This window comes from Aspergillus ibericus (genome assembly GCF_003184845.1).
Source record: "Aspergillus ibericus CBS 121593 unplaced genomic scaffold BO80scaffold_9, whole genome shotgun sequence".
Classification (NCBI taxonomy): Eukaryota; Fungi; Ascomycota; class Eurotiomycetes; order Eurotiales; family Aspergillaceae; genus Aspergillus; species Aspergillus ibericus.
This window is the reverse complement of record NW_020292107.1, coordinates 276,897-302,554: the sequence shown is the minus strand read 5'-3', so window position 1 is coordinate 302,554 and position 25,658 is coordinate 276,897. Positions and strand designations below refer to the sequence as shown.

Sequence of the window (25,658 nt, the reverse complement as noted above, 5' to 3'; positions counted from 1 at the left end):
ACAGGGTGTTGGGCATATGGGTTAGGGCTACTACTTCGTCCAGCGCAGCTTCATCCCCAGCCGGACTCGGTCGGGCGCGAAAGGCCGAGGATTACAAATCTGGGGGCTATTTGGTCTGTCCGAGGAACAAGGGAACCAGACTAATCAATTGCAGTCGGCTTTCTACATTGATCTTAGTCGGTGGACTCGGATCAGATTCGATTGGATGGGGCCGCAAAGACAGGAAGTGACCCCTGCCCGATTCCCGTGCCCAGATCGCGCCATTCTCGCGTTATCCAGGGCTCTGGTTGGAGGATTACCAGGCAAGCGTTGACTAGTGGATTTTAGTGCTTATGCCGTGCACCAGTGGCGTTTCCCCACGGATATGATTGGGTGTACCAGGCTTAATCGATGGTCAAGAAGAATACTCCGATGGTCCATTGCTGGGCCAGATGGCGTTCTCAGGGCTATTATGGGCTTGTGGATACACGGGTCGTGCCGTGTAGATGCCCTGTGAACTGGTTGAGCGCATAGGGTTGACGGCAGATCGAGATTCACCACCCGTTGATATCATGGACACGAAGCCATCTGAATCCGAGATTATCGACACACATAATATTTCCATCCTGAGGTCCGACACAGTTCAAGATACACAGTTGATTCCTCCCTCCCGCCCATCGGTTTTCAAGAAGGATCATGGCTTTGCGTTGCCCAACTGAATCCTACGCCTGGGTCTGAACCACACCCTGCAGATGTTGCTCGCTGCCCGCCTGCCCGTGCACAAACTCCAGGACAGGTGCCAGCAGAGTTCCACGGCTGACCAGGTGGGCAAACCAATCGAAGAGCATCGAGTGATGCATCCGGCTGCACTTACTCAGGCAGTCACTGAGCCCAACTGCTAGAGGGTGAGGTCTCTCTGCCGCAGGAACTGATGAAGATTGATCCAGGAACCGGGTCTTTAGCACGGTACCTCCGGAGATCATCGCAGTGACATGTCCATTGAAATAATCTAGGTAGACCGAGAGCTCTGCACTCCAGGAAATACATGTCCAACACGCAAATATTATGCAGTATCAGCGTACTGGGGACATCGCCGACGCCGTCCAGGTCAATTGTGACACTGGCAACCATGGCTTGCCCTAGCTGTTCAGCCATTTGCTATACTACTCCCACGGTGCTACAGAAGGGATTCTCGTCAGTATGTCCCAAGGGAACCCAGAGTACGTGTATCTGCGTGTCTGACATTCGTCACCTCGACCTGATCCTGCTCCAACTTACATTCGAGGTGGCCTTCTGGCGCTACGAACCTTTCCGCTCCATCCTTGTAATGGCCGCCAAGGGATTCGTCCGGGTGGTGTAGACCGATTCCAATTGCCCTGAAAAAAGCTTACCATGTCTCTCCCTCGGTATCTGGCAAGAGATCGCAAAAAGGGGCAACTCTTGGCAAGCCTTACCATTTATTTTTATAGAAATGTCCAGTGACCAGGCTGAATCACTTTCGTCCATTTTGAATTTGTCAGCAGCTGCGAGTGCATGATTAACTAGTCAGCTCCTTAACTAACCAGACAGGCAATCTAAAGAAACTCAGGCACCAAAGCCTCCTTGGCCCTATACAACTCCTCCAAAAACCTCTCCTCCTCCTCGGTCAACACTTTCCCCCTCACCGCAATCGCCTCCTCCATCCTCTCGACACTACTAAACCCAATAATCGGACTCACCACCCGCCGATTAATCCACGCCAACGCCACCTGCGCCATAGTCCACCCCTTCTTGTCCGCGACCTCCGCGACCCTCTGAATAATCCTGACATCCTGCTCCCCCAGCCCTATACCCCAATCCTTCTCCTCGCCACTCCTCACCGTCCCCCCAAACCCCTCCGGCCTCCTCGCCAAATGCCCCCGATTCAACGGCGCCCACGGAATCAACCCCACGCCCGTATCATTACAAAAACGAATCATCTCCCGCTCCTCCTCCCGATACAACAAACTATACTGATTCTGCATACTGATGAACTTGGTCCATCCGTTGCGTTCCGCGCAGAATTGCATCCGCGCGAACTGCGTCGCGTACATGGTACTCGCTCCGATGTAGCGCACTTTTCCGGATGTGATGAGATCGTGCAGTGCTTTCATGGTTTCTTCGATGGGGGTGGTGGTGTCGAAGCGGTGGATTTGGAGCAGGTCGATGTAGGGGGTGTCTAGGCGGCGAAGGGACGCGTTGACTTGGTTGAAGATGGCGGTTCGTGATAGGCCGTATTGGTTTTGGTAGTCTTTGGAGAGTTCGATGGGGGGGCGATTAGACCAGTGTAGGATTTCTGGGTGGGTTGGTGTTAGGACTGAGGTTATGTGGTAGAGGAGAGGGGCAAGGGGAGGGGGCTGTACCAGGTTGTTCGGAAACGCCCCAGAAACATTTTGTCAAGATGACTACTTTTTCGCGCGGGATGTTGTAGGTTTTGAGGGCTTTGCCGACGATGGTCTCTGAGACACCGTTGGAGTATGCGTTGGCTGTGTCCCAGGTGTTGAGGCCGGAGTCGTAGGCGGCTTTGAGGAGGGGGAGGGCCTAGTGCTTTGGGGTTAGTGAGGGGTGATTTGGGGTAGGATGATGGACGCACCTCGTCTTCACTAATCGTCCATGGCTGGGACTTTTTATCTCCCAAGCTCATGCATCCGAGGATGGGAACAGAGACGGTCAGGCCGCTGTTTCCAAGACGGCGGTACTCGCATTTGGAGTTTTCGAGCGAGGTGCGCATGGCAGCTGGGATGTCGGCGGACATGGTGGTGACTTGGGTGGTTGTGAGTTGATGGTATGGTTGTGGGGTTGGCTGTGAGTGAGTATGGCTAGATCATGGAGGCTGGACTGGTATTTATCTCGTCGATGGAGGGACTTGGTCTACAGTTGATTTCAGAGATAAGTAGTGTCTGGTGTCATTCAACCCTGGAGCAAGCGGGGAAGTTCCATTTGGATGTCAGCAATGAGCGTCGGAGGTTAATGACTCGGATATACTGATTGAAGACTCTTATGTGCGGAGGATTGAATGGGGTTGGTCTTCAAGATTTAACTTTCTGATGGCGCTGGACATCATGTAACTTGCTTACGCTTATATTGAAGTGGGTCATAGAGAGTGGGGCTTTATCCAATAGGCGGTGACACGTAAGCAACTAGATGCTAGCTAACTATCCATATGAGACTTGCTCTAGCTTGAGAGGGGTAGTTACTCTGGCCATATTCCTTGAACTTGTTCCTGCTTATTCCGTCATCTTCGATGGAGCGGAGTTAGAGACTCCGGAGATTAACCTGCAACCGGCTTATGCTTAGTGGGTCACTGATAGGAGCTTTTTTTGGGCTGATTGTCCAATAGATAGTGAGGAAGATAAGGCAGAGTGGATGCCAAGATTGGTCTAGGACCGTGCGCAGGGTCACACGTATCCTTGTAGAATGTGTGCATGTTTTGTTTCTTTCCTCTGTCTTCTCTCGCTTTTGGTTCCGTGGGTACAGAACCTGGCTGTAGCGGAAATTACGAAGGAAATTAGTAAGAAGATCGAGTATGGTGGGATTGATGCACTACCTTCCCGCAATGAAGGGACCCGGGGAGGGTGTTTGGACTGCAAGATGACCAAGGTTGTCACAAACATAGCAGAAAGGGAAGTTCCCATGGACCCGATAATATTAGCAATATTCTGGAAGGAGATTAACTCAGGAATAGTCGTTTCCGCTCAGCCGTTCCTAAGATATACTCGAACAGCAAACAAGCCGTAATCCAGTTGCGACTTTCCCGACAACTAGTGCTAGCTGGAAGGGGGGGTGAGTGCAGCTGGGTTAAATAAGCAGTCATAAGAGTGCCGTTAGTACATATCTCTACTTATTAGCTAGCAACTGCTAGTACCATCAAGTTTGAAACTGATCTCAAGGACATAATGAAACTGGTCTTTGAAATAATGGATAAAACTACATAGCCGCGCCCAGTAGTATTTCCGGTAATCCAAATCAAAGCGGTAGGCTTTAGGCAGATTAAATAAACCAGTGCTCCGTATAGAGAGAGGGCAGCGACAAGCACGCAATATTGATTAGATTAACCTAAAGGGCGTTCTACTGTTGGGATGAATGTAAACAATGCCAAGGAGATCATATTCGTGATCCTCAAGATGTATGCATTGATCTAAATACAGACGGATGACGCTGCACGAAGACCACAGAGGAAAGAGTCTAACGATCGACAAGCCTAGCTACGAGGATCATCTCAAGAGTTCCCAGAGATACCAATTAACCGTTGATCTTCAATGCCACCGAAAGTTGATAAGGCAAATGCGACACCTGCTGCAGCCGTTAAAGTTTGGTATCCACGCAAAGAATGTCGGAAATACCCCGTGGAGATTCCCCGACCCCTGTCCAGGCCGGCGATCTTCTCCACCACATGCTCAAGCTTGGCATCCTGACCACTTGAAGGCAAGAATGTGTCTCACAGCCACATGACAGCACGCGGAAGAACCTCCTAGAAACATTCCTCCTTGCCTCTTTGATGGTCTGCTCGCATGTACTTGGACACAAGCATCTGGATTGTGTCACACATCGGCTACTGGTACGCAGTGCAGGGTGAAATGGAAATGTGGATTCCTCTGATCGCTGCACAGTTTACTCCGTACGATTAACGAAGCCCTTATCCGTTGAACGTAAGGGGCGAGCTGCATAGGGACCGGAGCAAACTTTTAATGTCACCTATCACTCATGCACTGTCGTTTTCCATCACCGAATAGCTCCGAAGGGCTTTTTCCAATAATCCGGATATCCATTTTTGGTCGATCGTATGCATCTGGCTTGATTCAGTGTTGTACGCGTCATGTAGCGTTGATCTCGGGCTTGGTTGCGTTCCTGCTAACTTCTCTGTGTCATATACTTGTCTTGGTGGTTTTTGCAAGCAGGGAGATGTATAGTTAACTATAGTGAGGGGCGCTTGCTTGGATGATTTTGGTGGACGATATGTTGGCTCAAGCCATCTATCTAGTAGGTGTCTAAGAATTGCCGAAACTTTGATGAGATGCCGAGCCCTTTCGTTCTGACCTTGGTAATAGGATAAGGGGTGTTATCCGGGACGGGCCGAGGCAGGGACGACGGAAATTATTGATTTGGAATCTCGGAAAGAGCGTACCTTGTTCGGGTTTGATGGGTTACCAGGGCCTTGAATAATTACTCAATAGTGACTATTATGTCATCTAACGGACATCTAAAGGGATGTTGCAAAATGACCAATGCGAAAAACCAAGGACAAAATGTTGCTAAATTGAAGAAATAACTGCGAATTCAATCCTGTAGCCTCTTCCTCACGCAGATGTGTTCACTTCTTGATGGGTCCTTGCAAGGTTGCCATACGATCAACAACATGAACACTTTTACTGTAGCAGAAATATCGACGTCAGCACACTAATTCTTGTTCAAAACCCGTGAGACTCGTACCTCAAGAATCCAGTCATCGAGTCCCGCAGCTCTCGTGGTATACCACATCCAAAAGGAACTCCAAGGATAAATCGCCCAATTGGTGCCGGTCTTCTTGTCGATGAACCACTACCAGAATAAAACCATCAGCTAGGAAGAGACCGCGCGCGAACAAGACATCCGTCTTACACTTGGACATGCATTGTTATAGACCGTCTTCTGCAGCGCCTGCTCGATCTTCTTGCTGTAAACCTGTTCGCTAGATGCCTTGACTTGTACAGATGAGGCCTTTTTCTTAAGAATGGGCTCAATGACGCGGATGATAAGGTCAACGTAGCTATACAGGTTAGCTTGCAACACCTAACTACTGGTGTGTGATACATAGAGATGTCCTACCTCTCGATAGCATAGATTGTCGACGTGTGACCGGTGCCTGAGTTGGGCCCGAGAACGTAGAACATGTTTGGGAATCCGGACAGGGCGATTGTGTTGAATGCTTTGATTCCACCGAGGGATTGCCAGTGTTCGGCACGGGTTATTCCTTGGCAGCCTGTGATGCTAGTGTCAAAGTGGGCTAACGAGAAGCCGGTTCCAAGTATCTGTAGAGGTTAAATTGCTGATTTTTGCAGCAAGAAAGGGATCGTGTTGAACTTACAATCACGTCGGCAGGATACGTTTGACCAGACTGAGTTACGACTGATGATTCGGTAATCTCCACAACTGGATCTTTTATTAGGTGAACATTGTCTCGGTTCAGACAATGAATGTAGCCGTCGTTGTCGAAGACCCGTCTCTTCTCTTGTTCAGTGTACAATCATCAGGAATCATGGGTATTGGGTGTACCTTGCAACCTGCTTCGGTAGTCGAAATCAACAAGGGCCAGTATTTCTCTGTCCACTGTATCAGAACAATACTAGTCACATTTCATGGTAATCAGGGGTTAACCCACCAGGAGCATTGTCCAGAATGTAGCGCCTGCTGACTAGAAATTGCTGATCTCTCATATTCGCACCAGTCCGATTCCGGCGGAATTGCAGCGTGGCTGTTTCGAGATACAGAAATATCACGATTCTAACTAGCACCAGCAGTCCCGGCACGTACTTATAAGCACTTTGCCAGAGGTTGCTAATCGTGGTATTCTGTCCAGGCAGGTAGAGTTGCGGTGTCTGGTCTAATCTCAGCAGACAAAACAACAACGAGGAGTCAGATTGAACACACCCTGATAAACTGGGTAATTTCACGAGCATCTTTCGCTATTGCTGGTATTACCTGCGTTGCAGATGCTGAGACCATCAACAATCGATGAGTCTGGTATCGTCGGCTCAGTACTCACCACCGTTGCCAATCACTACAACTCGCTTGTCTCGCAGAGATACCGACCGATCCCAATTTGCTGTATGAATAACATCCCCTTTGAATCGCTCGGCTCCTGGGATACTGGAGTTATTTGGCATCGATAGGGCTCCAACGGCAGAGATGAGAATTCTGCATTCGCGGGTGAATTCTTGCCCAGTGTGGAGGTCTTTAAGATTGACGTGCCATGTCTTGGAAGACTCTTGCCATGAAGCGCCCACCCACTCAGTATGACCGGTGAAATTCGACATGAGCTGATGGTCTTCGACCACCGAATTGATATAGTGTAGGATCTCGTGCTGCTTGGGGAAGAAACAGGAAAAGTCCGTTTTTGGCGCAAAAGAGAGGCTGTATAGTGCTGCTGGTATATCGACGCCGCATCCTGGATCTGTGATGTGTGAGCAGATGATACGGTCAGATAATATCAAGGGACAGAGGCATCATACGCACATTTGTTTGCATGCCATGCTCCCCCGTATCCACTAGCTCGATCAAACACAGCGAAGTCATCACATCCCAGCTTTCTTTTGAGCTGACAGGCCATGGCTAGACCGGAAAAGCCGGCCCCTATGATAATGACTTCATTGAACGGAATCTTAGGCTCAGAAAACGCCATGATGAGGATGAACTGAGAAAAACGCGTGTAAAGAGAATCGATACTTGACGATATCCAGTAATCCAGGTGCGAAGAATATCTATACCAGTAGACGATAGAGAGATGGCCGGATTCTCACCATAAATAGCAGATGCAAGGAGTATACTATGTCGCTGAATGTGTCAGGGATTCTCGTATGGCCGGCCTCTGCATGGAGGGCTATGTGACGCATTTGGCAAGACCCCTGCATTCGTGAGGTCACATCAATCGGCCGGCCATTTAGCATCCGGCGCAAATTCGGATCTTCAAATCCGATCGCCAGGCAAATCACTAAGAACGGTAGACCGGTCTTGGTCTCAGTAAGTTTGGAACATTTCTGCGCTTCCTGCATGCTAGCGGTAGATCATTCAAGAGGGAAAGAGCGAGACAAGTGCTTTCATTTGTTTCGATAAGGCATGAGCCCTCAGGAGGAACTTTTCTTCCTCCTTAATCTGGAACAATCTGATGGCCCACCAGAGGCACTACATTGCCAGTAGTACGACTTTCGGGAGAACTTATATTATCCAGAAGCTGCAGGAAAATGGCAGCAACTTGTTATAGTAGTGGACTGACAGAAATTCTAACATTTACTGACAAGACAAACAATCTTTACAGACTGTACCGTGATATGTTAATTGCAATTGCAGCATAGTCGAGAGGATCTGTCACTTCCTGTTACAGCGATATGCATATAACAACATTCCTAAGATGATCTGTCAGTCCTTTTAAGGTGACATGCAGATTTCCACATTTCCGGGAGGATCTGTCAGTGTCTTTTCGGTGACATGCAGCTAACAACATTCCAGAAAGAATATGTCGGTTTCTTTTATGGCGACTTGCAGATGTCCACATTCCGAGACAGAGGCTGTGTAACCTCCCTTTAAGCTCATCCGCAGATGGCATCTATCACGGGAGAGTATATCTTCGACATATACGACTGCTGTTGGACTGTAGCATGAGACTTCCCGCTACAGATATATTGTACTCAAAATGTTTTTGCGTGCGCTGATTTACTTCTCTTCCCTTGCCCTGCTCTTCAGGGTATCAAAGCTATCCTTTCAGTCGCTACAGGCATTCTGTTTCTCTCTAGCCTTGGGCATTCTCGTATCTTCTACTACCTTATTCCTCAAGTTAATCTGGTCTACATATTTCTTCCGCAAACTCCATCTTCACAGCAGCTGCACCAAAAGGGAATTCCTCGGAAAACCGTTCTTATTCCCGGCAAAACTCTCCCACGCTCGTCGCTTCCCCGTGACTGAGCGCTATAATTACTGGTATGATTATTTCATGATCGGTATCCCAGTGGGCCTCCGTGGCCGTGTCGGGAATCTCTTGTCCATCGACAATATCCCTTCCAAAGAGAGGTGGTGGCAGAAATGCTGGTTCACGATTGATGCGGCCTACTACCTTGACCCCGGGAGTGGTGAACGCAGCCTGGAAGAGAAACTACATGTTTTTCTTCGATCAGTGGTAAATATATCCCTAGGGCTTCTCTATAGTACGTGTCACTGACAGTAAGCTAGGACCAAAACCCAAAGGATTATCCGTATGCGTATCTCCTCAGTGTCCCCAGATTCCTATGGTGGCAGAAAAGTGCCATCAACTACTGGTATCTATACTCTCCCTCGCGCGAACTAACGGCCATGATCATGGAGATCAACAACTCTTTCTACGAGAAGCGGAATTTCTTCTTCTCGCTCGCCCCGGCCGGCTCACAGAAAGAAGACATTTGTGAAGTGTCGCAAACAGTCCCTGCTAGATCTCAGAATGGGCTCACCCAGCCGGAAGAACTCGTGTTTCGAACATCCCTCTCGAAATGCACCAACTATAAAGGGTCATGGGAGAAGAGCATCTTCGGATCCCCGTTCGAAAAGGTCGGTGGCTCAATGCCGGCTAAATTCTCTGATATGTTGAGTGAAGTTCCTCCGCGACTGCAGTCGACCCTCAGCTCAGTCAGCCCCGAGGGACAGATAAAGGTGACGAGTCGGTTATCGTCTTGGGGCGATGCGGTTGATGCGTTGGATTCGTCCTCGTGGACGATTATGAAGTTTGTTATGCGATGGACACATGTCGGTGCCCTCTCAGCACCACGAATTGTCAAAGAGGCTCTGAGGGTCCGGTTCAGGGGAGGGTTGAAGTATTTGCAGCGGCCAGAAGTTAGGAAGGGGAGTATCGCACGAAAGGAAACTCCCGTTGAAAGGTGCTTGATTCCTCCTCCGATAACCATCTCAAATCCTAACAGCTTCACGGCTTAGATCCTTAGAACTGGTATTCTGCGAATACCTCTCTCAGCTCATCAAGCACTGCAATATCCCCCTGACATTGAAATATACTCCGCCCAAAACAATCAGCTTCGAGCCGATCACTTTCCACTCTCCTGTACCCCCCACCTCGCATCCTCGACCAAGTCTCGAAATCTGCCCCATAACACCTCGATTCTACACAAGTATCACGCAGTACCGAACCGCAAAACAAGGATTCCTGGCAGAATGTATGCCATGCATAACCGAAGCCGACGATACATCTTCCCGTCTGTATGTGTCTGACTGGACCTTATTGACTGATTTACTTGACCGCGCAACACCAGCCCTTGATGATACTCTAAGCTTAAAATCCAGCACCCCCGGATTCCAATCGCGATGGAAATGCGCTGCAGCCAACCATCTCATCCCATGGCTGCGTCGGTCATCGGCATCCGAGACAACCTTTATGGCTCGATTCGTTTCGGTGAATTGTGCGCCAGATACGTATTGGAAGTATCGAAAATGTGTATTCCATCATCTTTTGTCGCTGATGTTGCCGATTGAGTCTCAAGCGGTTGTGCAGTTGTGCTTTATCATGGTGAGGATGGTGTTGGTTGGTGTGGGGTTGGAGATGGCTGTGCGAATCGATGGGGTTAGGGCTTGGTTGGAATATCTGAGCATTGGTCCGGTGTCTGGGTCGGTTGTTTATGCTGGGTGGGATTTGTTGGAGACTTATCTGGGGGAATACTATCTCAATCCGTTTGGGTGGGGGGAGGGGTTGTAATTGATTCGGGGTGTTATCTATGTGGCTCTGAGGTTAGCTGATACTGCAAAACTGGTATGTAATTCAACACTAACTCTTTGTTAGTGAGATCATCTCACCGCAAACTGATTATATGCCGGTGATTTTGTGGTTAGATGCCACAGGGACATGGATAAATGACCTCCATCTCTTTATCCAGAATGAAGCACAGTCTATCTCAAGAAGAGCAGTCACAAGAAGCTTAAACGACATAAACGCAATAAAACCGAAAACCACAAGTTCCAAAGAGATACGCAAGTCCCGATCACTGCATCATTCAATGGGTCTTTCTTCTCACTTTGCGCGGGTATTTCGATACCCTGGCGTAGAGTTGTCCGCGAGCAGTCTATACCAAGATGGTATAAACTGTAAGAACACTATATCTTACTATCTTCGCCCCATACACTGGAAAGAAGCTGTCTTTGTCATCCGTGGCCTTGAGTGCCATGGCAAAGAGACACTCTCTCAGTGAGACGCTGGTAGCGGAAGACTGGGCTCTTGCACTTATCGGTGGCGACATGGCGAATCGTAGATTGTCAAGTCTCTTCACAAACCACGTGTACTCGTACGTGGTCATAATGCCATAGCGAGTATGGTGGTCGTCCATGTATCTGCGACATGGCGAATCGTAGATTATCGATTCGCTTCAAGAACCATATGTACTCGTATGTGGTGAAGATTCCATAACGAGTATGTATGGCGATGCCATGTACCTGGCGATTTGGCCTATACTTATCAAGACTGGGATTAGTGTATGGTACTCAGATACGTAATAGATGGGTGGTCATTTACCTAGTTTGTAAGGCATATAACCCCTCTTGAGGTACCATGGGTATAATAGATTGACATTGCCCATAATATGGATGGTCTTTACTTCCTTTGAGGGATCTGACTAAGTCTGTACTTGGTCTTTGAGCATGAACTGGGGCTTTCCGGGCTTCAGTGTTCGAAAGACTTTTCCGGTTATTAAGATGGCGACGCCATTTGGCAGCTTTAGCAGAGAGCATTTTTCAAATGGTGGCTGTGTCAACTGATTGCAGAAAGTGGTTTGTAATCTGTGTGTAGACTGCAAAATAAGTCAAGAAGGATCATATTCGTCATCTAATTAGAATGCGTAAATGGGGATGTTCTGAATATAGGAAGGAGAAATTGGGGGAAGAAGATATTTAAAGGAAAGGATAAGGGGCAGGGTATAAGCTTCTCTGTGGTGAATCCTACTATAAGCCTAGGTGAAGTTGGAAAATTGATGTAGATGAATGCATTGTATGGTTTGTTGAATGATCATAGATGAAGGATGACAGTGACCAGGTATCACAAATCTACGGCATGAGTGACATATCAAAACCTATTTTCTGCTTCACAGTTCCTTTGAGGATCAGATGTCAGTTTTTTATCTAAACGACTTATGTTCATACCTAGACTTACTCTCCAGATCCTTTAGAAAAGTCTGTATTGTATCTAGTTCTGTCCGATTATAATAAAAGAGATCGTCGATGCACCGTTGAGACTCTTATGATGCATATAAAATGAACTGTTAGATTAGAGCTACCTGAAAACGGTCTTCAATACAAGTAATTCCAATAAACTGGAGACCACTGATTACATTGTTTCGTGTTTCTAGAAAATTTTTTCACAGCAGGAGGCGACCTTCAGGAGAGAAGCCACATCTCTATGAAGCAATTCTGATGACATATTCACAATGACGCGATTCAAGTGTCATGGTCAATGGTGGGCTCTTTCTGTGATGGGGCTGTGACCCAACATGACTTTCTCCTGCCAAGAAACCTTTTCGCCTCACTACTCACAACATTCATCTTCAATCAGCCATCAATTCAGACCATACCCCCATTCCTAGTCGAATAGTTAACCACGCAATATCTCAGCCATGTGGGCTTACAGCTTAGAAGGACGAGTCTTCGATTTCGACGGGAGGAAACTCAAAATCGAGGAGCAACTCTCCGAGGTTCTGGATATGCGAATGGGCCAACGCCATGTTCTAGCAAAGGCCAGAAACATAGACAACCAAAAACCGTCTTTGCTCAAGATACGCTACCAACTGGACCCAAAATACTTTGACTTCGACGATCTAAATGATGAAATTCTGGAGATCGCCGAGCAACATTACTGCCATGAGGTTGAGGCTACAATACTCTTGTCTAAAGCTGGACTCGGACCAAAATACCTTAAGCATCAAACTCAGGATCAGCCTGAGTGGATGCCTTTTCCCGACGGCTATGTCGACTTCATCGTCATGAAACCTCCTCCCGGTGAGAATCTGGATGAGATCCATGAAGAGCTCACCGATCGCCAGCTCGCGAGTATCCGAACCCAGCTCGCGCATATTTTAGAGTATGTAAAGGCTTGTCATGAAAGTCATCTGCTAACGGGTGTGTCCATCTCGCAGGACGATGCGCCAGAATAGCTATAAGCTAATCCAGGAACATCCCAGCTATCTCAACTACGATGCGCGGACAAACAAGCTTTATTTAATCGACCTCGAGGGCCTTGCATTTACGGACCCGACCAGCAGCACATCGTTTCCGGTCGACGAGGAGAGCCCCTTCGTGGAAGCATTCAATATCTGGCGTGCGCCGTACAGGAAGCCTGAGGAGGGACCATCAGGAAAGCAGCCGACCAAACTGAAAAGTCGGCCCCCTTGGAGAGCTTAATTGCGTCGCTATTAGCTGGCGGTGCTTTTCTACACATCCCTTTCTTCGAATAGCTAGCTTATCGCTTATGTTACAGTCTTAGTAAACCGAGGCCTCAGGGATATCTATGCCACACGTAGAATTTTGGTAACCTAAAACCCAAGCCTTGAAAGGCAGGAGCGAGGGAGTAGCACGGACGTGCCCCGCTGTGGTCGTAGCGCCCCAGACTGTACCGTTTCAATGTGCCTCCATCCGTTTCACAATGCTACCTTCTATATCGCCCACCAGGCTGTTGTATATTAGGGTATCATCGAAGGATGAGATCGACCAGCTGATCACTGCATCAAATCCTACAACCCTCACCTAGACACCTGCACTTGAGTCTGAAGATGATACAAATTCAACGCGAACTGATAATTGAGGGCGGTATATCAAAATCTCCCCGTGGGCGATCAGGAAGATCCCGGCCGACGGTACCATCAGCAATACTGGGATCGTGTTATATTTTTGGAAATAAAGTTTAGCCAAGCACGTTCAAATGCTTAGATCATCCGTTTTTCAAGTCCATGGTTTAAGTTTCCCCAGAAATTTGGACATTTTCTAACCATCGGTGATTCGATCCCTGTCGATCACCAAAATTCGGGTCTGCAGATCATCATATCTAAGTACCTCCACCAGCAGCACAGTATGATTCCGTGACTTGTTTATGGTGCAGCCAAAGGTATAAAGTCGCCCAACTATCCATCCAATTCACCATCATCAGCATCCTCATCAATCAACATCACTACAAAACCACTCAATTCAATCACAATGAAGTTCTCCGTCTTCTCCCTCCTCACCCTCGGCCTCGCCGTCGGTTCCCTCGCCGCGCCCACGCCGGTCGAAGAGCGCGATCTCCCCACCGTGACGGGCGTTCTCACCAACATCGGCACCAAAGTCGACGCCCTCGGGTCCGCCATCCAAGCCTACAACGGCGGCAGCGTGGCCAAGCTCCAACAAGCCTCCGACAACCTCGTGACGGCCATCAACAACGGCAACAAGAAGGTCAGCGGCACCGCGGCGCTCAGCTCCGGCGATGCCCTCGGTCTCCCGGGTCCCGTCAACGATCTCAAGAATAAGATCTCCACCGTCATCACCAAGCTCGATGGCAAGAAGGCCCAGATTGTCAAGGCGGGCAAGGGCGCTCAGACCTACAATGATTTGACTCAGCAGAAGGCGGCCGCGAAGAAGTTGTCGGATACTATTGTGTCCAAGGTTCCGAAGAACCTGCAGAGCCTTGCTGGCTCCATTGCGGGTGGTATCTCTGAGGCGATCAATACTGGTGTCAAGGATTTTGCTGATCAGGCTCCGAAGAAGGCCCGTGAGGCTGAGGACGAGGTTGAGGCGCAGGCTGAGGCTGCTCCGATTGAGATTGCGGTTTAGATCGGGGGTGTTAGGTTGGGATAGTGTCTGCTGTGCAGTGTATCCTTCCCCCCTAATCTGGCTCGGCGGTTTGATACAGATGGACGGTATCAATCTGGCATCCCGTGTTGCGGTTTTCCCTCCCTAGGCCTTATAGGCGCTGGTTACCACCGTGATTTTCATAATTCTGTGCGTAGCCTGGACTATGTCACTATCTGTGTTTGCTTTTTACTATCATCACAACAAATTTAACTGTCGAATGGATATCATCAAATTAAATATGGGTATTCCACCAATCTGCTAGTTGATCATAGTATCAGAATATGAATAATACCACCTACATGAGTGGGTACACTTTTTTTAACTTATCGACTAATTACACACCTTTGTACAAATTACTATACACCCAGGGTTATTACGAAGATTCCAAATAAGCATTCTATATTATATTTCTCGAGGATCTAGTTGTAGGTGTCCTAAAGAATGAACGGCTCAATCAACCACTCTTAAGGAGCCTTACCAACAGCTGAAGCGCAGTACCTATTTCCGATCGATGGTTTAAACCAATGGGAATTTCCGGTTACAATCGATGATGTGAAATAAATCATCACCAAAAAGTCCCAATCTCCTACCGACTATTTGAACCCTCTCTGAGTCTGCTGCAAATCGACAAGCAACTTAAAAGTCCCGAAGCATCCTCTATATTCCAGGTCACGATACAAATGACTCGCTACGTTCTGAAATTCGTAAGTCAATACCATTCAACTCTCACAAACCACCTAACCCCAATTTCCACAACAATGGCGGCCCGGCTTCACCAAGACAGGCCGAGACTTAAACCCTTTCCACTGCGAATTGCGCGCATACCGAAACCTCCGACAGTATAGGGTCTGCAATCGGGGATCCGTTCCCAACTATCATCGATACTTCGATCAGATTGATCCAGCCCAGTTCGACCCGCACCTCCGTCACTTTCTCAACGACAGAAACCGTCCGAGTGCTATTTCACTGAATATTCAGAGAACGTCGAAGAGCTGAACTGTGTGAACTATTCATCCGATCGCTTTGCGCAGGTTATCCGGGTTAAAGGACGTTCATAGCGCGCTGGTTCATCATCGTGATGTATATCCGAAAGATATGCTGCTTGTTCGGGGAGGGTGGTTTGGATTGATTTTGATGTGGAGGTGACGTTTTTGGATTGAAAATCTATCGGCGCTCGGAGAGGGAATACATTTATTTGGGAGAGAGGATTGCTGCTAGCTTTGAGGTCTTTTGGTATGTTGGATATACAGTATTTGGATAGGTTCTAACGAGACCAGCGAGAGGATCAAGAGGATATATTGCTAATTCTGAAATTGCCTGGTCGATAGCGTGGATGACTTGGTAGAGTTTTCTGTGCTATCTTGTCTTATTCAAGGATGTATCTCCCTATCATCATTCAACCTTTCTTGAACAGCCAGACCCTTCTGTAAAATTGATGACACATATTGTTTCGCCAGTGGTGGTCAGAGCTAGGAGAATAAGAACTACATCAATAATTCTAGTTTCAGCCATAACTGGAAATCTGAGAAATGGTGGTCAAAGTAGTAAGAGACGAACTACACAGGGATCATAGTAAGTAATAGCTTTTCCGTAAACTGCCAAGGATCCATTCTGCCAATACTGAGTATATCTTTTTTTATGAATTATTCGTTCCATATCTTCTGCAGGATAATTTCAGCTTGTGTATCTATCGAGGTTCATCATACCGAGTTCGATCACAGGCGGTGAAGAACCGGAACCATTATCCGTTCACCCGATGGCGGGTATAGACTCCGTAAATCTCCAGCACAAATCTCATTCTCTGCTGGAATCGTCGTGGCAAAAACGTTTCCCATATTAGATTTTTCTCAAGTTCCATTACTACCTAATACATAGTAAGTCACTACACTGAGTGTGACCTTATGATGTCACAGCCACCATCGGGCAACCCGATCTTCACGCTAACTGCGCCCCCCCCGTGGCTGGGGTGACTACTATATTTGAAACATCCGACCCACCCTCCGCATGGTTTAAGATCCAACTCCTCAGCTGTACTTCAGCCTTCCAGCACAACCACACCCTTATTATACACCTTACACCCGTATCCAAGCTACAACCAAAAAAAATCCCACCACCCTCCACACCCCCCATGGCCTCAGATATCATCCCCTTCCCTCCGGGCATCACCAACGAAGACATCAAAGGCTGGGGCAGCAGCAGCCTGGCGGCCCTCGACCCCACGACCAACCACATCCTCAAATTCCCCATCAACGACACCGAACGCATCCCCTGCGACCTCGAAAAATCCATCTACATCCGTCTCTCCCACTCCCCGTATCCCCGTCCCCCCTCCATCCTCCAATACCACGGCGCAACACCCCACGGCATTCTCCTCGAGTACGCGGAACACGGAACTCTACTTCGCTACTTAGGTTTTTACGGTTGATGGAGTTTACGTGTGCTTGTGTTATTTGACTGGTGGATGAAGGGGAATCCTTGCACTCTATAACAGACTTCGAACCTCAGTTCTAAGCCTGGGGATCATTTGTGAGTAGCTGGTTTGACACAGAGTTGTTAGGAATGGTGAAGCTACAGTATCCACATGCAAAAAGTGGCATCCACTATGGGAGTAGTCGGAGTACGCTCTATACCCTAATTGCATGAGCAGTGTTCCATTGTATCGGAGGTAGCTCTCTGCATAATATCTCAACCAGTCAAATCCACAAACTGCATCACCTTCCTCCCCGTTCTGCTCCGTCGAAACCCCCTCGTATCCCCCAGAAACTCCAACCGAAACAGCTCCGCATTGAAATCAAACACCCAGAAAAACTCCCGGATCTTGGCAGCGAGATGCTCCTGACTGACTCGACTGTCCGGATCCCGAAAAATACGCACTTCCAACACAATATCTGCCCCCTCGGGACTGGCATCCTGCAGGATGATCTGCCACAGGAGGATATCCCACTGTTCGGCGCGCATGAAGGCCTCGATCGCCCCGAATTCGAAGTACTCACCGTACCAGGTGAAGCTGGAGCGTTGGTCTCGGCCGTAGACACGGATCATTTGGTAATGCTCGGTGTGTTGGCTGGGAAGAATTGCCAGTAAGGTCGATGGCAACGGGTGCAGGGAGGCGATGTCGCCACATACATATCGTACCAAAGGATTTCGTAGACGCTGTAACGATGTCTGAACTAACAGTCCTGGCTGTCCTAGGGGTACTGGCTTCACACACGCAGTGGCTTCCTGGTCCGCAACCGTCAGAGGAAAGACCTCCAGGTGCATTGTCCGTTTATCAACGATGAAATCGGTATAGTTTGCCTTGGGGATCCCAGTCAACGCGCTGCTCGAGACACCCCATGCTCCGGCCTCTGCACTGCCAATGACGGAGCAGATGGTGAGGTCCCCAAAGACCGAGGTCAAAAAGCCTCGCTGAGCGGACGTGATGGACTCGGATGTGTAGAACAACTTTGTTAGGCGGAGCGCAGACTTTTGCACTGCGTCTAAAGTGCTGACATACTTGGCTAGCTGCAGAAGCTGGCTGACATCTCCCGCCACGGCATTAGCCCGATACTGAATGATGGCTTCCACCACAGCCGAGTGCGCCATCTCCGGCCCGGCACACAAGACGGCCGCGCCAGCGTTTTCAAACAACTCGGTCATGAGATCTAGGGCCCTGCAAGGGTTGGTATAAACCTGGCATTTATTGGAGTCACGTACCGGTATAGGTGGCCCGAGACATGGAGTGTCAGGACCCAATCTCCCGGCTCTATGAGGCCACAGTTCCGCAGAATGTCTCCCATCACTGCGCGCTGCTGCCGATTTTCGAGCGCATCCGTCGCAAACACCATCGGCGCCCCGCCCGAGCCCCCGCCTGTGGTGCTCACAAAGGTTCCCTGGCGATATCCGTTTCGCGAATTCTTGTCCACGGTGAGTCGAGAGATGTGCTGATATCTAGTTCAATGGATATGATTAGATCGTTCAATGCATGGGGAAGGCTGACCATAGTTTTAACGTACAGGGAATGTTTCCTGGTCAAAGGAAACGACTCAAGATCCCGGGCGGCTTGCGGACTGGCTTGAGCGGCATGCAGGATGTGAGGGAGCTGTTCTCGCGTAGGGGGATATTGCGTGTCCGAATAGAATGGATGGACCTGAGCGACGGAGAGAATATCTGCCAAGGGATAGAAGCCAGCCGACATAGTGACTAAGGCAGACAATTATTTACTAATGCTGACTTGGCTCGAGGACCGTCTAGTCATGAGCATGGAATGGAAAGGATTAGTCAGGCCCCATGATAGACTTGGCCATGAGTCAATAGAATGTCTACTTGCATCACGATCGATCATATGCATGACGGGTGACCTTGAGGAGGGCTAAAAAAGATCCGAAGTTGCCCCTGGAAGCATAAATCTCCCGCCATTTGGCCCGTTGTGTGACTTGGTCCTGCCATCGTGCCATCTTTTGATCAGCCACCATCATGAAAAACCATAAATCTCAACTGCGGTCGATCGGGGTTATTCCCTCTACAGAGGGCTCAGTCGAGATCACAGCTCCTAGTGCGGTCGGCTCAGAGGCCCGTCAGCGTCTTCAGGACGCGCTACATTCGAGCCTTTTGCAAGCCTGTCCGGCCGACTCGTGGCCTGACAAATTGTACCTGTCTCAATGTCCTTATCCAATCTTAGTCGACCGAGAGCATCTCGCGCGTCTGGCAACCCTTAACAAAGTCCTCGTCACGGCTCTCGACGACATTGTTACCAGATGGTGGACGGATTCGAGCGCAAATTTTCCGGCGCGTATGCCTCTTCAGCCCGTAGAAGAAAAGCTTCTCCAGGTATGAATAGTTCCGATCTTGGTCGGCCGCCAGTCTGCTCATGCGAACAGTGGTTGAATGATATCCAGCACACCGGCATTATCCGCCCGTTTCGGGAGCGCTGCGGATCCTGGAGACCGGATTTTCTCATCGAGGAGCAGATCCATCCGAACGATGAGCAAATGTTTCGAATTTGCGAAATCAATGCGCGGTTCTGTTGGAATGGCTTCATGGTGAACGCGCTGGGGCAGGATGCACTGATGGCAACTGGTATAACAGGGCGCAAGCTGGTGGGGGCCATTAATTCGCAAGTTGTATGTATTGCCGTTTAGCCGCGTCCTATACATGTTGCACGCTATGATTCAGCTGACGATAAGAAGTAGTTCTTCGACGGTTTGCAGCGACTCTACAATCCGAGTTTGCCCCTTCACGTGCTCAAGGGGGAAGAGCCTGGGATAGATATTCATCCCCTTGCCCATTATGTGAAGACGCATATGGGCCAACGGGTCCGCTTTATTACCCCCGATGATCTCCGATTGATACCCTGCCATCGGTCGCCTGGCGGACACAGACTATGTTGCCTGGTCGATAGTGAGTCGCCTGTGGGGTGGAATAGATTCCGAACCGAAGGTGGAGAACTTCTTGAAGAGATCCATCAGGTAGAGCTAGAACTGTATCATCACGAGCTTCTAGATCTCCGCTATGACACTCTTCAGCAGATCAGTCTGCGATGTTTCAACGACATGCGCACCTTGCTTCTGGTCCACGACAAGCGGATGCTGGGGATTGTTTTGGAGGAGCTCGATTCATTCGTGACGAGAACGGTGCTGGCAGTCCAAGAAGCCAGCCTGCTCGAGCAGGGGATTTGCCAGACCATTCTGCCTGGATCTGGCCAACTGGCGCAGCTCATTGAACGGTGCCGTCAGCAGAATGACCTCAAGATTGAGTATCTGCTCAAGCCGGCACGAGGCGGAAAAGGCGACGGAATTATTCTCGGAGAGTCCGTCACACCCGAGTCGTGGGTGGCTCGGTTGGAAGAGCTGATGTCTCCATCCCTGTCCGTTGGGGGGACCACATATGTTATCCAGAGGAAAGTGCGACAAGCCAAATATGATGTCTTTCTCAAAGAGGCTCAGGGCGTCCAGCGCCTCCCGATCGTGGGAACATATCATGCCCTCCATGGGGATTTCTTGGGCATTGATATTTGGCGAAGCGGTCCCGGGCCAGTGTGTTCGCTTAGCCAGGGCGGTACTTGGATGTGCTCGGTTATGGAGGTTGACGTGAGTTGCTAATATTCCTCAACAGCGTACTGAAACTCTCAGCACCTATCGAGCATATATCTGGGCAAGACGTGATGAATTGAGCCTCCTATCGCGACTCAATAGCATTCAAGTGCGTATTTGATTAGCCTGTGCAGCTCCATTGTAATGCTCCCTTTGCCGTATCTGGGCCCTTTCCTTTGCGAATGAAGTTTCCAATATGTAACAACCAATCCAAAATCAAAAAAGTCGATATGCAGCAAAAAGCAGTAGATGCCACGCAATAGATATGTCAGAAAAAGAAAGCAAAAAGTATGACAAGAGTGGGATTCGAACCCACGCCCCTTTCGAGACTAGGAATATTCCGAAGAACATAGGTGATCAGGTGACCTGACCCTAGCGCCTTAGACCGCTCGGCCATCTTGCCGGTTGATATTGAAAGTAGCGATAAAGGCATTCACAAGCAAAAACTGAGCTTTTACTGGCCACTTGTTGATGTGTATGTCCCCATCTCGCATATGCGAGAAGCACATGGTTTGAGTATACGATGCATGCAAGGTGCAAGGTGAATGTACTTGACACTCCTGCTGTTTATCTCTGAGAAAATGGCTAGATTTTCCGGCGGCTGCTCCGTATATATATTTCGTGCCGGGTATGGAAGATGTGGATCTGGTAGAGAGCTCAGGGGATCGACAAGAAATCAGTATATAATTCCAGACTGCCAGATAAGCGCCAGGATTCAAGAACAGACTATAAGGAGGATATAGACGGAAGGGGGTCGCATGTTAGTCACCCGATACCCCCTGCCCTTAGTCTCTGCTCTCACGTTCTTCATTTCCCTCAAACCTGAGCAATAACTTCGAACTAATTGTTGAGATCATTTCATCTATCCTATCTAAATTCCTAAGATATAAACATTCATCTATTTGAGCCTCCCACAGGGTCATGCACGACCCACTCATTTCTCCAACGGAAACCCATAACCCACCAGGAAAGCGGGCTCATCAATGCTGTGATGTTGGTAGCTACAACCCGTTAGCTCTGTAATCTCCCACAGCAGGATAGACATACCTCAGAACGCCGACCGCACCAGGCTCCAGCATCATGGACAGCGGAAAGTCCATCGGGTAACCCAACCAGCGCTTCGTAAACGCACGCAGAGTGTGGCCATGAGCAAACAGGACCACATCCGAAGGCTTCTCCCCATGCATGTTACCTTGGTGAAGAGCCCGGATCTCCGCAATCAGATTATCAAGACGGTCTGTCACATCTTGAGCGGATCTATGCCGCGTGTCAGCTATCCCACCAGTCCACTAGTCTTAAAATATAACTTACTCTCCCTCCTCACAACCATCAGTCCAAATATCCCACGGCCGCTCCGTATCAAGACCATGTTCCTTACGCAAGGCGCGGATGTCCTTGGTCAGCATCCCCTCGTACAGACCGTACCCCCACTCGGCCAGTCTCTCCGTCTCTTCCACCTTGTTAGCATCCTTCAAAGCCTGCTTATCGGCCTCACTGAATGCCAGGTTAAAGGTGTGCACGGCTCTCCGGCGCGGACTGACAAACACCCGCGCCAGCTTGGCCGGGTCAATCAACTTGCCGGCCCCGACGAGGATCTTTCCCGAGGCCAGCACCTGCTTGACACCGTCCTCGGTCAGCTCGATCTCGCTGATGCCGGTGTATTGGCCGCTCTTGGACCATTCGGTCTCTCCTGGTGAAGATATTGAGTGGATTACCCTATAGGGTGGGGCTTATGGTACATACCGTGTCGGTAGAGGAAGACACGGGGGGTACCAGCGTCCTTGTCAGGCATGATGTATGACGTATGTTTAAGGATAGATCTTGGTTGTAATCGTGGGATTGAGGGGCGTTGGATATCGGTTGACGCGGGGGAAATTTGACTTTTAGGTAAGATTCCTTCCGTGGGGGGGCGGTTCACCGGAGGGTGATTTGGTTTTAGCCTACCCAGCAGATTGCATTTGGGTGGCTTTGGCTAATTAAATGGTAGCAAGGCATCGATGCCTTCATTTATAGAGTTGATCTTCATTCTAGTATCATATCCCCGATAGTTCGCTCCAAGTTTCTATATGCTGTTTTGTAATTTCATCTTCCTCTCTTCATGAAGTGGGGGTGGCGGGGAAGCAAACCGGACAAAACTTGCAATTGATAACAACCACATCCCATGAAGAATTGGGCTACCACTTTCAGTATAAAGTATGACTATGCCGTTGCGGCACTTTTGGTATCATCGGCAATGATCCCCGCACGCAGGCACGTGGTGACACAAGCTTCCCTGACTGGCCTGGTGGCCTGATGTGGTAGCCTGAGGCTGCAATGGAAAAGGAGGCCGCCTGATGCCTTGCACGTGACTCAATGTTTTCATGAGCGGATGTGCCTTTACCCGGGAGGCCTATCATCTCCACCTTCCTCTGCTGTGCCTCTTTTTACCTACACCTATGTTGTATCTACAAACTTAGATGCGCGACCTAGTGTCTTTGAGGAGTGTGCCTCACACTGCCGACTTTGAAATTCGGGCATAGCCTCGAGGAGATGATACACCTACAATAGTAACGATGGCAACTATCTAAGACAGAGCTGTGTGACCATGTCCAGTATCTGGAAGCAGAGAGAACAATCAGTTTGACAATATAGTGAGCTTTACGATTTGATGAAATAATGGGCTGTTTTGATCAAATAAAGTCCTTGGTTTGTCCCTTTCTTTCAACTCGCGAACAACAGTAACCTCAAGCATTCACGCTTGCTCACTACTGATATTCAAAGTTCAAAAATGGCAGCCTCCCAGAGATTGCTTGTACAAGCTCATCCCGCTTCAGATCATCGCGAGCCCCCGAGCGACTGTAAATCTCATCTGCGATATCCTGAAGTGGGTTGTTCGATCTCCGTCCTGGGAAAAACCCAGTCGGAATGGTTGTCGATGCCTGCAACCCAGGCCATTCAAACACAACCCTACGCGGAGGTCCGCCACCCTCAAACACAGCAAGGATTCGGTAATCATCAGCCGGAATACCCCCTTCAACAAGGTATTCATCATGGTGGTCCCACCTTCTTTGTGCAGCGGGATTCATGTTAGAGTATTCAAGCCGACACGCAACTTCCTCTGCACTGTACACGCCTGGCATATCTTTTGCCCAGATGGCTATTACAATAATATCTCTTTCTCTTTTATCCTCCAAATCTTGTCGTCGCTTTATGGCCCGTCCCCAACTGCTGAAAAAGGATAGAAAACGGGTTGGTGTCCGTCCCCATGACAGGTGGTCATCGAAATCTTCCCATGTTGGCGCGTCTGTATCACCCGTTCTTCGTGCATATAGATGGCCTCCTCTAAGGCTTCTGTTTGCACGGTACTCTACTCGAAATAGGATCAATGGCGTGGAGTCAGCAGATAGTGGAGCGATGGACATGTTGACTAGACGTGCTATTAGCATACGACTCGGTATAGCGGCAATAATCGGGAAGAGTACGCTGTTGCTTGCAGAATTGCTGGGTAAAAAACCGGTACGTATGCAAGTGAGTATAAAGGAACAATGGATGATGTCTAGCTAATGACCCTATATAGCCGCGAGTAGGGAGAACCCACGGTCCTTGATCACAGCGAGCAGCAGGCTCCTACTAGCGTTTGGGATGAGGTGGACGGTGCAGCAAAATGTCGCAGCTTGAGGCATATACGCACCGCTGCGCCCGGCTTTCAGGAGATTAAGGATCTCATTCAGCTAGACACGAGCCTGACAAGAGTCGTAATCCGAGAGCCGCTCAGCCCCAATAGCGGGGCAGTGCAGCCTTACTCCGGTCAACTAACCTTGCCAGGGCTAGTGGCTAGCAATGCCTTGATTAGCCCGACAACTTCTCCGTTTAGCTCAATCTTCACTGGGCTACTACAAAAGCAACGGACCCCCCGAGACAGTTCAACCTATCAATCCCAGTTCAAAAATCTGCCACCATGAAGTTGACACTCCCCGTTGCCCTCCTTTCTCTTACGACCTCCGTTGTCGCCTCCCAGAAATCCCTGGCAGACCCCTCCGCAAGCGAAGTTGACTCGCGCAAGCCCTCCAACCCAGATTTCCAGATCTCCGCCAGCGATTCCCTGACAAATATCATTGGCATCGAACCCATCCTCAGCTCGGACTCCGAGTCCACCCAAGATAAGAAATGCGCCTCTAAGGAAGAAATCGCCCAGGGATTCGGCAAGGCCTGGGCAGAGGCCGTACGCGAGCAGCAGCAACAGCCCCCGAATGCAATCCCAACGATCACCATCAACCTCGAGGATTTTGAGGAGAAGCAATGCGATTACTTCGAGCGGGTGTATGATGGATGGCGGTTCACGTATTCATCGAAAATGACGGACTGCGATTACACCAGCTTGAGTCAGACGGTGGGCAAAGCCGTGAAGGAGTTTATCGACAAGAAGCATTACAAGAGCTGTCGGAGGGATTGCGATACGATGTGCATGCGGTTTGATGAGGGCGGTCCGTGGGATGGCTATGTCAGATTGGGCAAGAAGGACAAGTTTGATGCTGAGGCGTATTGTGGGCCAAGCCTGAATTTGGTTCCGAATCGGCTGTAGATATCTTTGGGATTGGAATGAGACTGGTGATTGATGCAGGTCACCTGATCCCTTGCCCTGTCTCTACATAGAGCTATCCTCTATAGCAGCCTTAGCCAATAAGACCAACAAGCATCACCCCTAAACTTTAACCACTTGACAGCCACTAAATCAAGCCATGTAATTGACAGGTAGCACAGTAAGCTGGTGTGGCTGTGCCGCGAGGCGCATGTGACTCGGATCCTCCAGCCGTACCTTATACCAGGCAGCACCATTCCCCAAACCGCCATAATAACATCCATCCTACCTCTCATCCAGCATCAACCATAATCCAAACCATCATACCCCCAACCCCAAATCATCCAAAATGGGCCACCCAACACCCTTCGAACCCACCCCTCCCTACGAGGAAGCCACCTCGGGCTCCCAAAACTCCCATCCCCACCACGTCCGTCTCCGTCCCCACTCCCCAAGCCCTACACACCACCCCGCCACTGAGTATATAGTACGCCGATCTC

At 49.3% G+C, this 25,658-nt stretch overlaps 13 protein-coding genes and 1 non-coding gene across 14 annotated transcripts in view; 7 read left to right on the top strand and 7 right to left on the bottom strand.

Annotated features, from left to right (window-relative positions):
* Window positions 1-644: 644 nt before the first annotated feature.
* On the bottom strand, window positions 645-1,110 carry BO80DRAFT_462697 (uncharacterized protein; the record flags this gene model as incomplete). Its single annotated transcript, XM_025722534.1, has 2 exons — window positions 645-1,006; window positions 1,062-1,110. 2 exons carry the CDS (start codon window positions 1,108-1,110, stop codon window positions 702-704), a joined length of 354 nt encoding a protein of 117 aa, XP_025577823.1. The 3' UTR covers window positions 645-701.
* Window positions 1,111-1,553: 443 nt separating this feature from the next.
* On the bottom strand, window positions 1,554-2,935 carry BO80DRAFT_401535 (aldo/keto reductase; the record flags this gene model as incomplete). Its single annotated transcript, XM_025717568.1, has 3 exons — window positions 2,591-2,935; window positions 2,361-2,538; window positions 1,554-2,293 (listed from the first exon to the last, which is right to left on the bottom strand). Exons 1-3 carry the CDS (start codon window positions 2,750-2,752, stop codon window positions 1,554-1,556), a joined length of 1,080 nt encoding a protein of 359 aa, XP_025577822.1. The 5' UTR covers window positions 2,753-2,935.
* Window positions 2,936-5,394: 2,459 nt separating this feature from the next.
* BO80DRAFT_349484 (flavin-containing monooxygenase) lies at window positions 5,395-7,375 on the bottom strand (the record flags this gene model as incomplete). The annotated part of the gene is made up of 9 exons (XM_025715506.1): window positions 5,395-5,535; window positions 5,596-5,743; window positions 5,803-6,005; window positions 6,062-6,202; window positions 6,250-6,296; window positions 6,356-6,572; window positions 6,625-6,689; window positions 6,740-7,147; window positions 7,210-7,375. 9 exons carry the CDS (start codon window positions 7,373-7,375, stop codon window positions 5,395-5,397), a joined length of 1,536 nt encoding a protein of 511 aa, XP_025577821.1.
* Window positions 7,376-8,383: 1,008 nt separating this feature from the next.
* On the top strand, window positions 8,384-10,420 carry BO80DRAFT_488490 (uncharacterized protein; the record flags this gene model as incomplete). The annotated part of the gene is made up of 4 exons (XM_025723581.1): window positions 8,384-8,434; window positions 8,525-8,863; window positions 8,917-9,593; window positions 9,649-10,420. The coding sequence occupies 4 exons, from the start codon at window positions 8,384-8,386 to the stop codon at window positions 10,418-10,420; spliced, it is 1,839 nt and encodes a 612-aa protein (XP_025577820.1).
* A 1,903-nt stretch (window positions 10,421-12,323) lies between these two features.
* On the top strand, window positions 12,324-13,107 carry BO80DRAFT_488488 (uncharacterized protein; the record flags this gene model as incomplete). The annotated part of the gene is made up of 2 exons (XM_025723580.1): window positions 12,324-12,787; window positions 12,843-13,107. The coding sequence occupies 2 exons, from the start codon at window positions 12,324-12,326 to the stop codon at window positions 13,105-13,107; spliced, it is 729 nt and encodes a 242-aa protein (XP_025577819.1).
* Window positions 13,108-13,896: 789 nt separating this feature from the next.
* Window positions 13,897-14,814, top strand: BO80DRAFT_488485 (cell wall mannoprotein 1 family protein; the record flags this gene model as incomplete). The annotated part of the gene is made up of 2 exons (XM_025723579.1): window positions 13,897-14,446; window positions 14,792-14,814. The coding sequence occupies 2 exons, from the start codon at window positions 13,897-13,899 to the stop codon at window positions 14,812-14,814; spliced, it is 573 nt and encodes a 190-aa protein (XP_025577818.1).
* Window positions 14,815-16,657: 1,843 nt separating this feature from the next.
* Window positions 16,658-17,040, top strand: BO80DRAFT_442613 (uncharacterized protein; the record flags this gene model as incomplete). The annotated part of the gene is made up of 2 exons (XM_025721278.1): window positions 16,658-16,940; window positions 17,021-17,040. 2 exons carry the CDS (start codon window positions 16,658-16,660, stop codon window positions 17,038-17,040), a joined length of 303 nt encoding a protein of 100 aa, XP_025577817.1.
* Window positions 17,041-17,214: 174 nt separating this feature from the next.
* BO80DRAFT_349474 (uncharacterized protein) lies at window positions 17,215-18,706 on the bottom strand (the record flags this gene model as incomplete). The annotated part of the gene is made up of 3 exons (XM_025715505.1): window positions 17,215-18,181; window positions 18,226-18,459; window positions 18,525-18,706. The coding sequence occupies 3 exons, from the start codon at window positions 18,704-18,706 to the stop codon at window positions 17,215-17,217; spliced, it is 1,383 nt and encodes a 460-aa protein (XP_025577816.1).
* A 278-nt stretch (window positions 18,707-18,984) lies between these two features.
* Window positions 18,985-20,700, top strand: BO80DRAFT_488477 (uncharacterized protein; the record flags this gene model as incomplete). Its single annotated transcript, XM_025723578.1, has 3 exons — window positions 18,985-19,338; window positions 19,389-19,631; window positions 19,701-20,700. 3 exons carry the CDS (start codon window positions 18,985-18,987, stop codon window positions 20,607-20,609), a joined length of 1,506 nt encoding a protein of 501 aa, XP_025577815.1. The 3' UTR covers window positions 20,610-20,700.
* A 191-nt stretch (window positions 20,701-20,891) lies between these two features.
* On the bottom strand, window positions 20,892-21,003 carry BO80DRAFT_t87. The gene has a single exon. It is a non-coding gene; the product is annotated as a tRNA-Leu (tRNA).
* A 448-nt stretch (window positions 21,004-21,451) lies between these two features.
* On the bottom strand, window positions 21,452-22,453 carry BO80DRAFT_462694 (histidine phosphatase family protein). The gene is made up of 4 exons (XM_025722533.1): window positions 22,344-22,453; window positions 21,912-22,290; window positions 21,648-21,857; window positions 21,452-21,601 (listed from the first exon to the last, which is right to left on the bottom strand). The coding sequence occupies exons 1-4, from the start codon at window positions 22,390-22,392 to the stop codon at window positions 21,535-21,537; spliced, it is 705 nt and encodes a 234-aa protein (XP_025577814.1). The 5' UTR covers window positions 22,393-22,453; the 3' UTR covers window positions 21,452-21,534.
* Window positions 22,454-23,005: 552 nt separating this feature from the next.
* BO80DRAFT_284736 (uncharacterized protein) lies at window positions 23,006-24,399 on the bottom strand. Its single transcript, XM_025714946.1, has 2 exons — window positions 24,178-24,399; window positions 23,006-24,006 (listed from the first exon to the last, which is right to left on the bottom strand). Exons 1-2 carry the CDS (start codon window positions 24,260-24,262, stop codon window positions 23,345-23,347), a joined length of 747 nt encoding a protein of 248 aa, XP_025577813.1. The 5' UTR covers window positions 24,263-24,399; the 3' UTR covers window positions 23,006-23,344.
* Window positions 24,332-25,286, top strand: BO80DRAFT_422936 (uncharacterized protein). The gene has a single exon (XM_025718934.1). It carries the CDS (start codon window positions 24,538-24,540, stop codon window positions 25,159-25,161), a length of 624 nt encoding a protein of 207 aa, XP_025577812.1. The 5' UTR covers window positions 24,332-24,537; the 3' UTR covers window positions 25,162-25,286.
* A 221-nt stretch (window positions 25,287-25,507) lies between these two features.
* The window catches only part of BO80DRAFT_462692 (uncharacterized protein), a gene marked incomplete at its 5' end in the record, with an annotated part of 700 nt that continues 549 nt past the window's right edge, over window positions 25,508-25,658 (top strand). Inside the window, one exon of the mRNA XM_025722532.1 lies at window positions 25,508-25,645. Within this exon, the coding sequence (XP_025577811.1) occupies window positions 25,508-25,645 (138 nt within the window). The remainder of the gene's footprint in view (window positions 25,646-25,658) is intronic.

What these genes read in the sequence shown, in the direction of transcription:
- BO80DRAFT_422936 (XM_025718934.1), top strand. Translation starts at nt 24,538, where the DNA reads ATGAAGTTGACACTCCCCGTTGCCCTCCTTTCTCTTACGACCTCCGTT.
- BO80DRAFT_462694 (XM_025722533.1), bottom strand. Translation starts at nt 22,392, where the DNA reads ATGCCTGACAAGGACGCTGGTACCCCCCGTGTCTTCCTCTACCGACAC. An exon ending in TGTCTTCCTCTACCGACACG is followed by an intron (nt 22,291 to 22,343) that starts GTATGTACCATA and finishes TATCTTCACCAG; the next exon opens with GAGAGACCGAATGGTCCAAG. An exon ending in GATGGTTGTGAGGAGGGAGA is followed by an intron (nt 21,858 to 21,911) that starts GTAAGTTATATT and finishes CACGCGGCATAG; the next exon opens with ATCCGCTCAAGATGTGACAG.
- BO80DRAFT_284736 (XM_025714946.1), bottom strand. Translation starts at nt 24,262, where the DNA reads ATGCCTCAAGCTGCGACATTTTGCTGCACCGTCCACCTCATCCCAAAC. An exon ending in GCTCGCTGTGATCAAGGACC is followed by an intron (nt 24,007 to 24,177) that starts GTGGGTTCTCCC and finishes TAGCACGTCTAG; the next exon opens with TCAACATGTCCATCGCTCCA.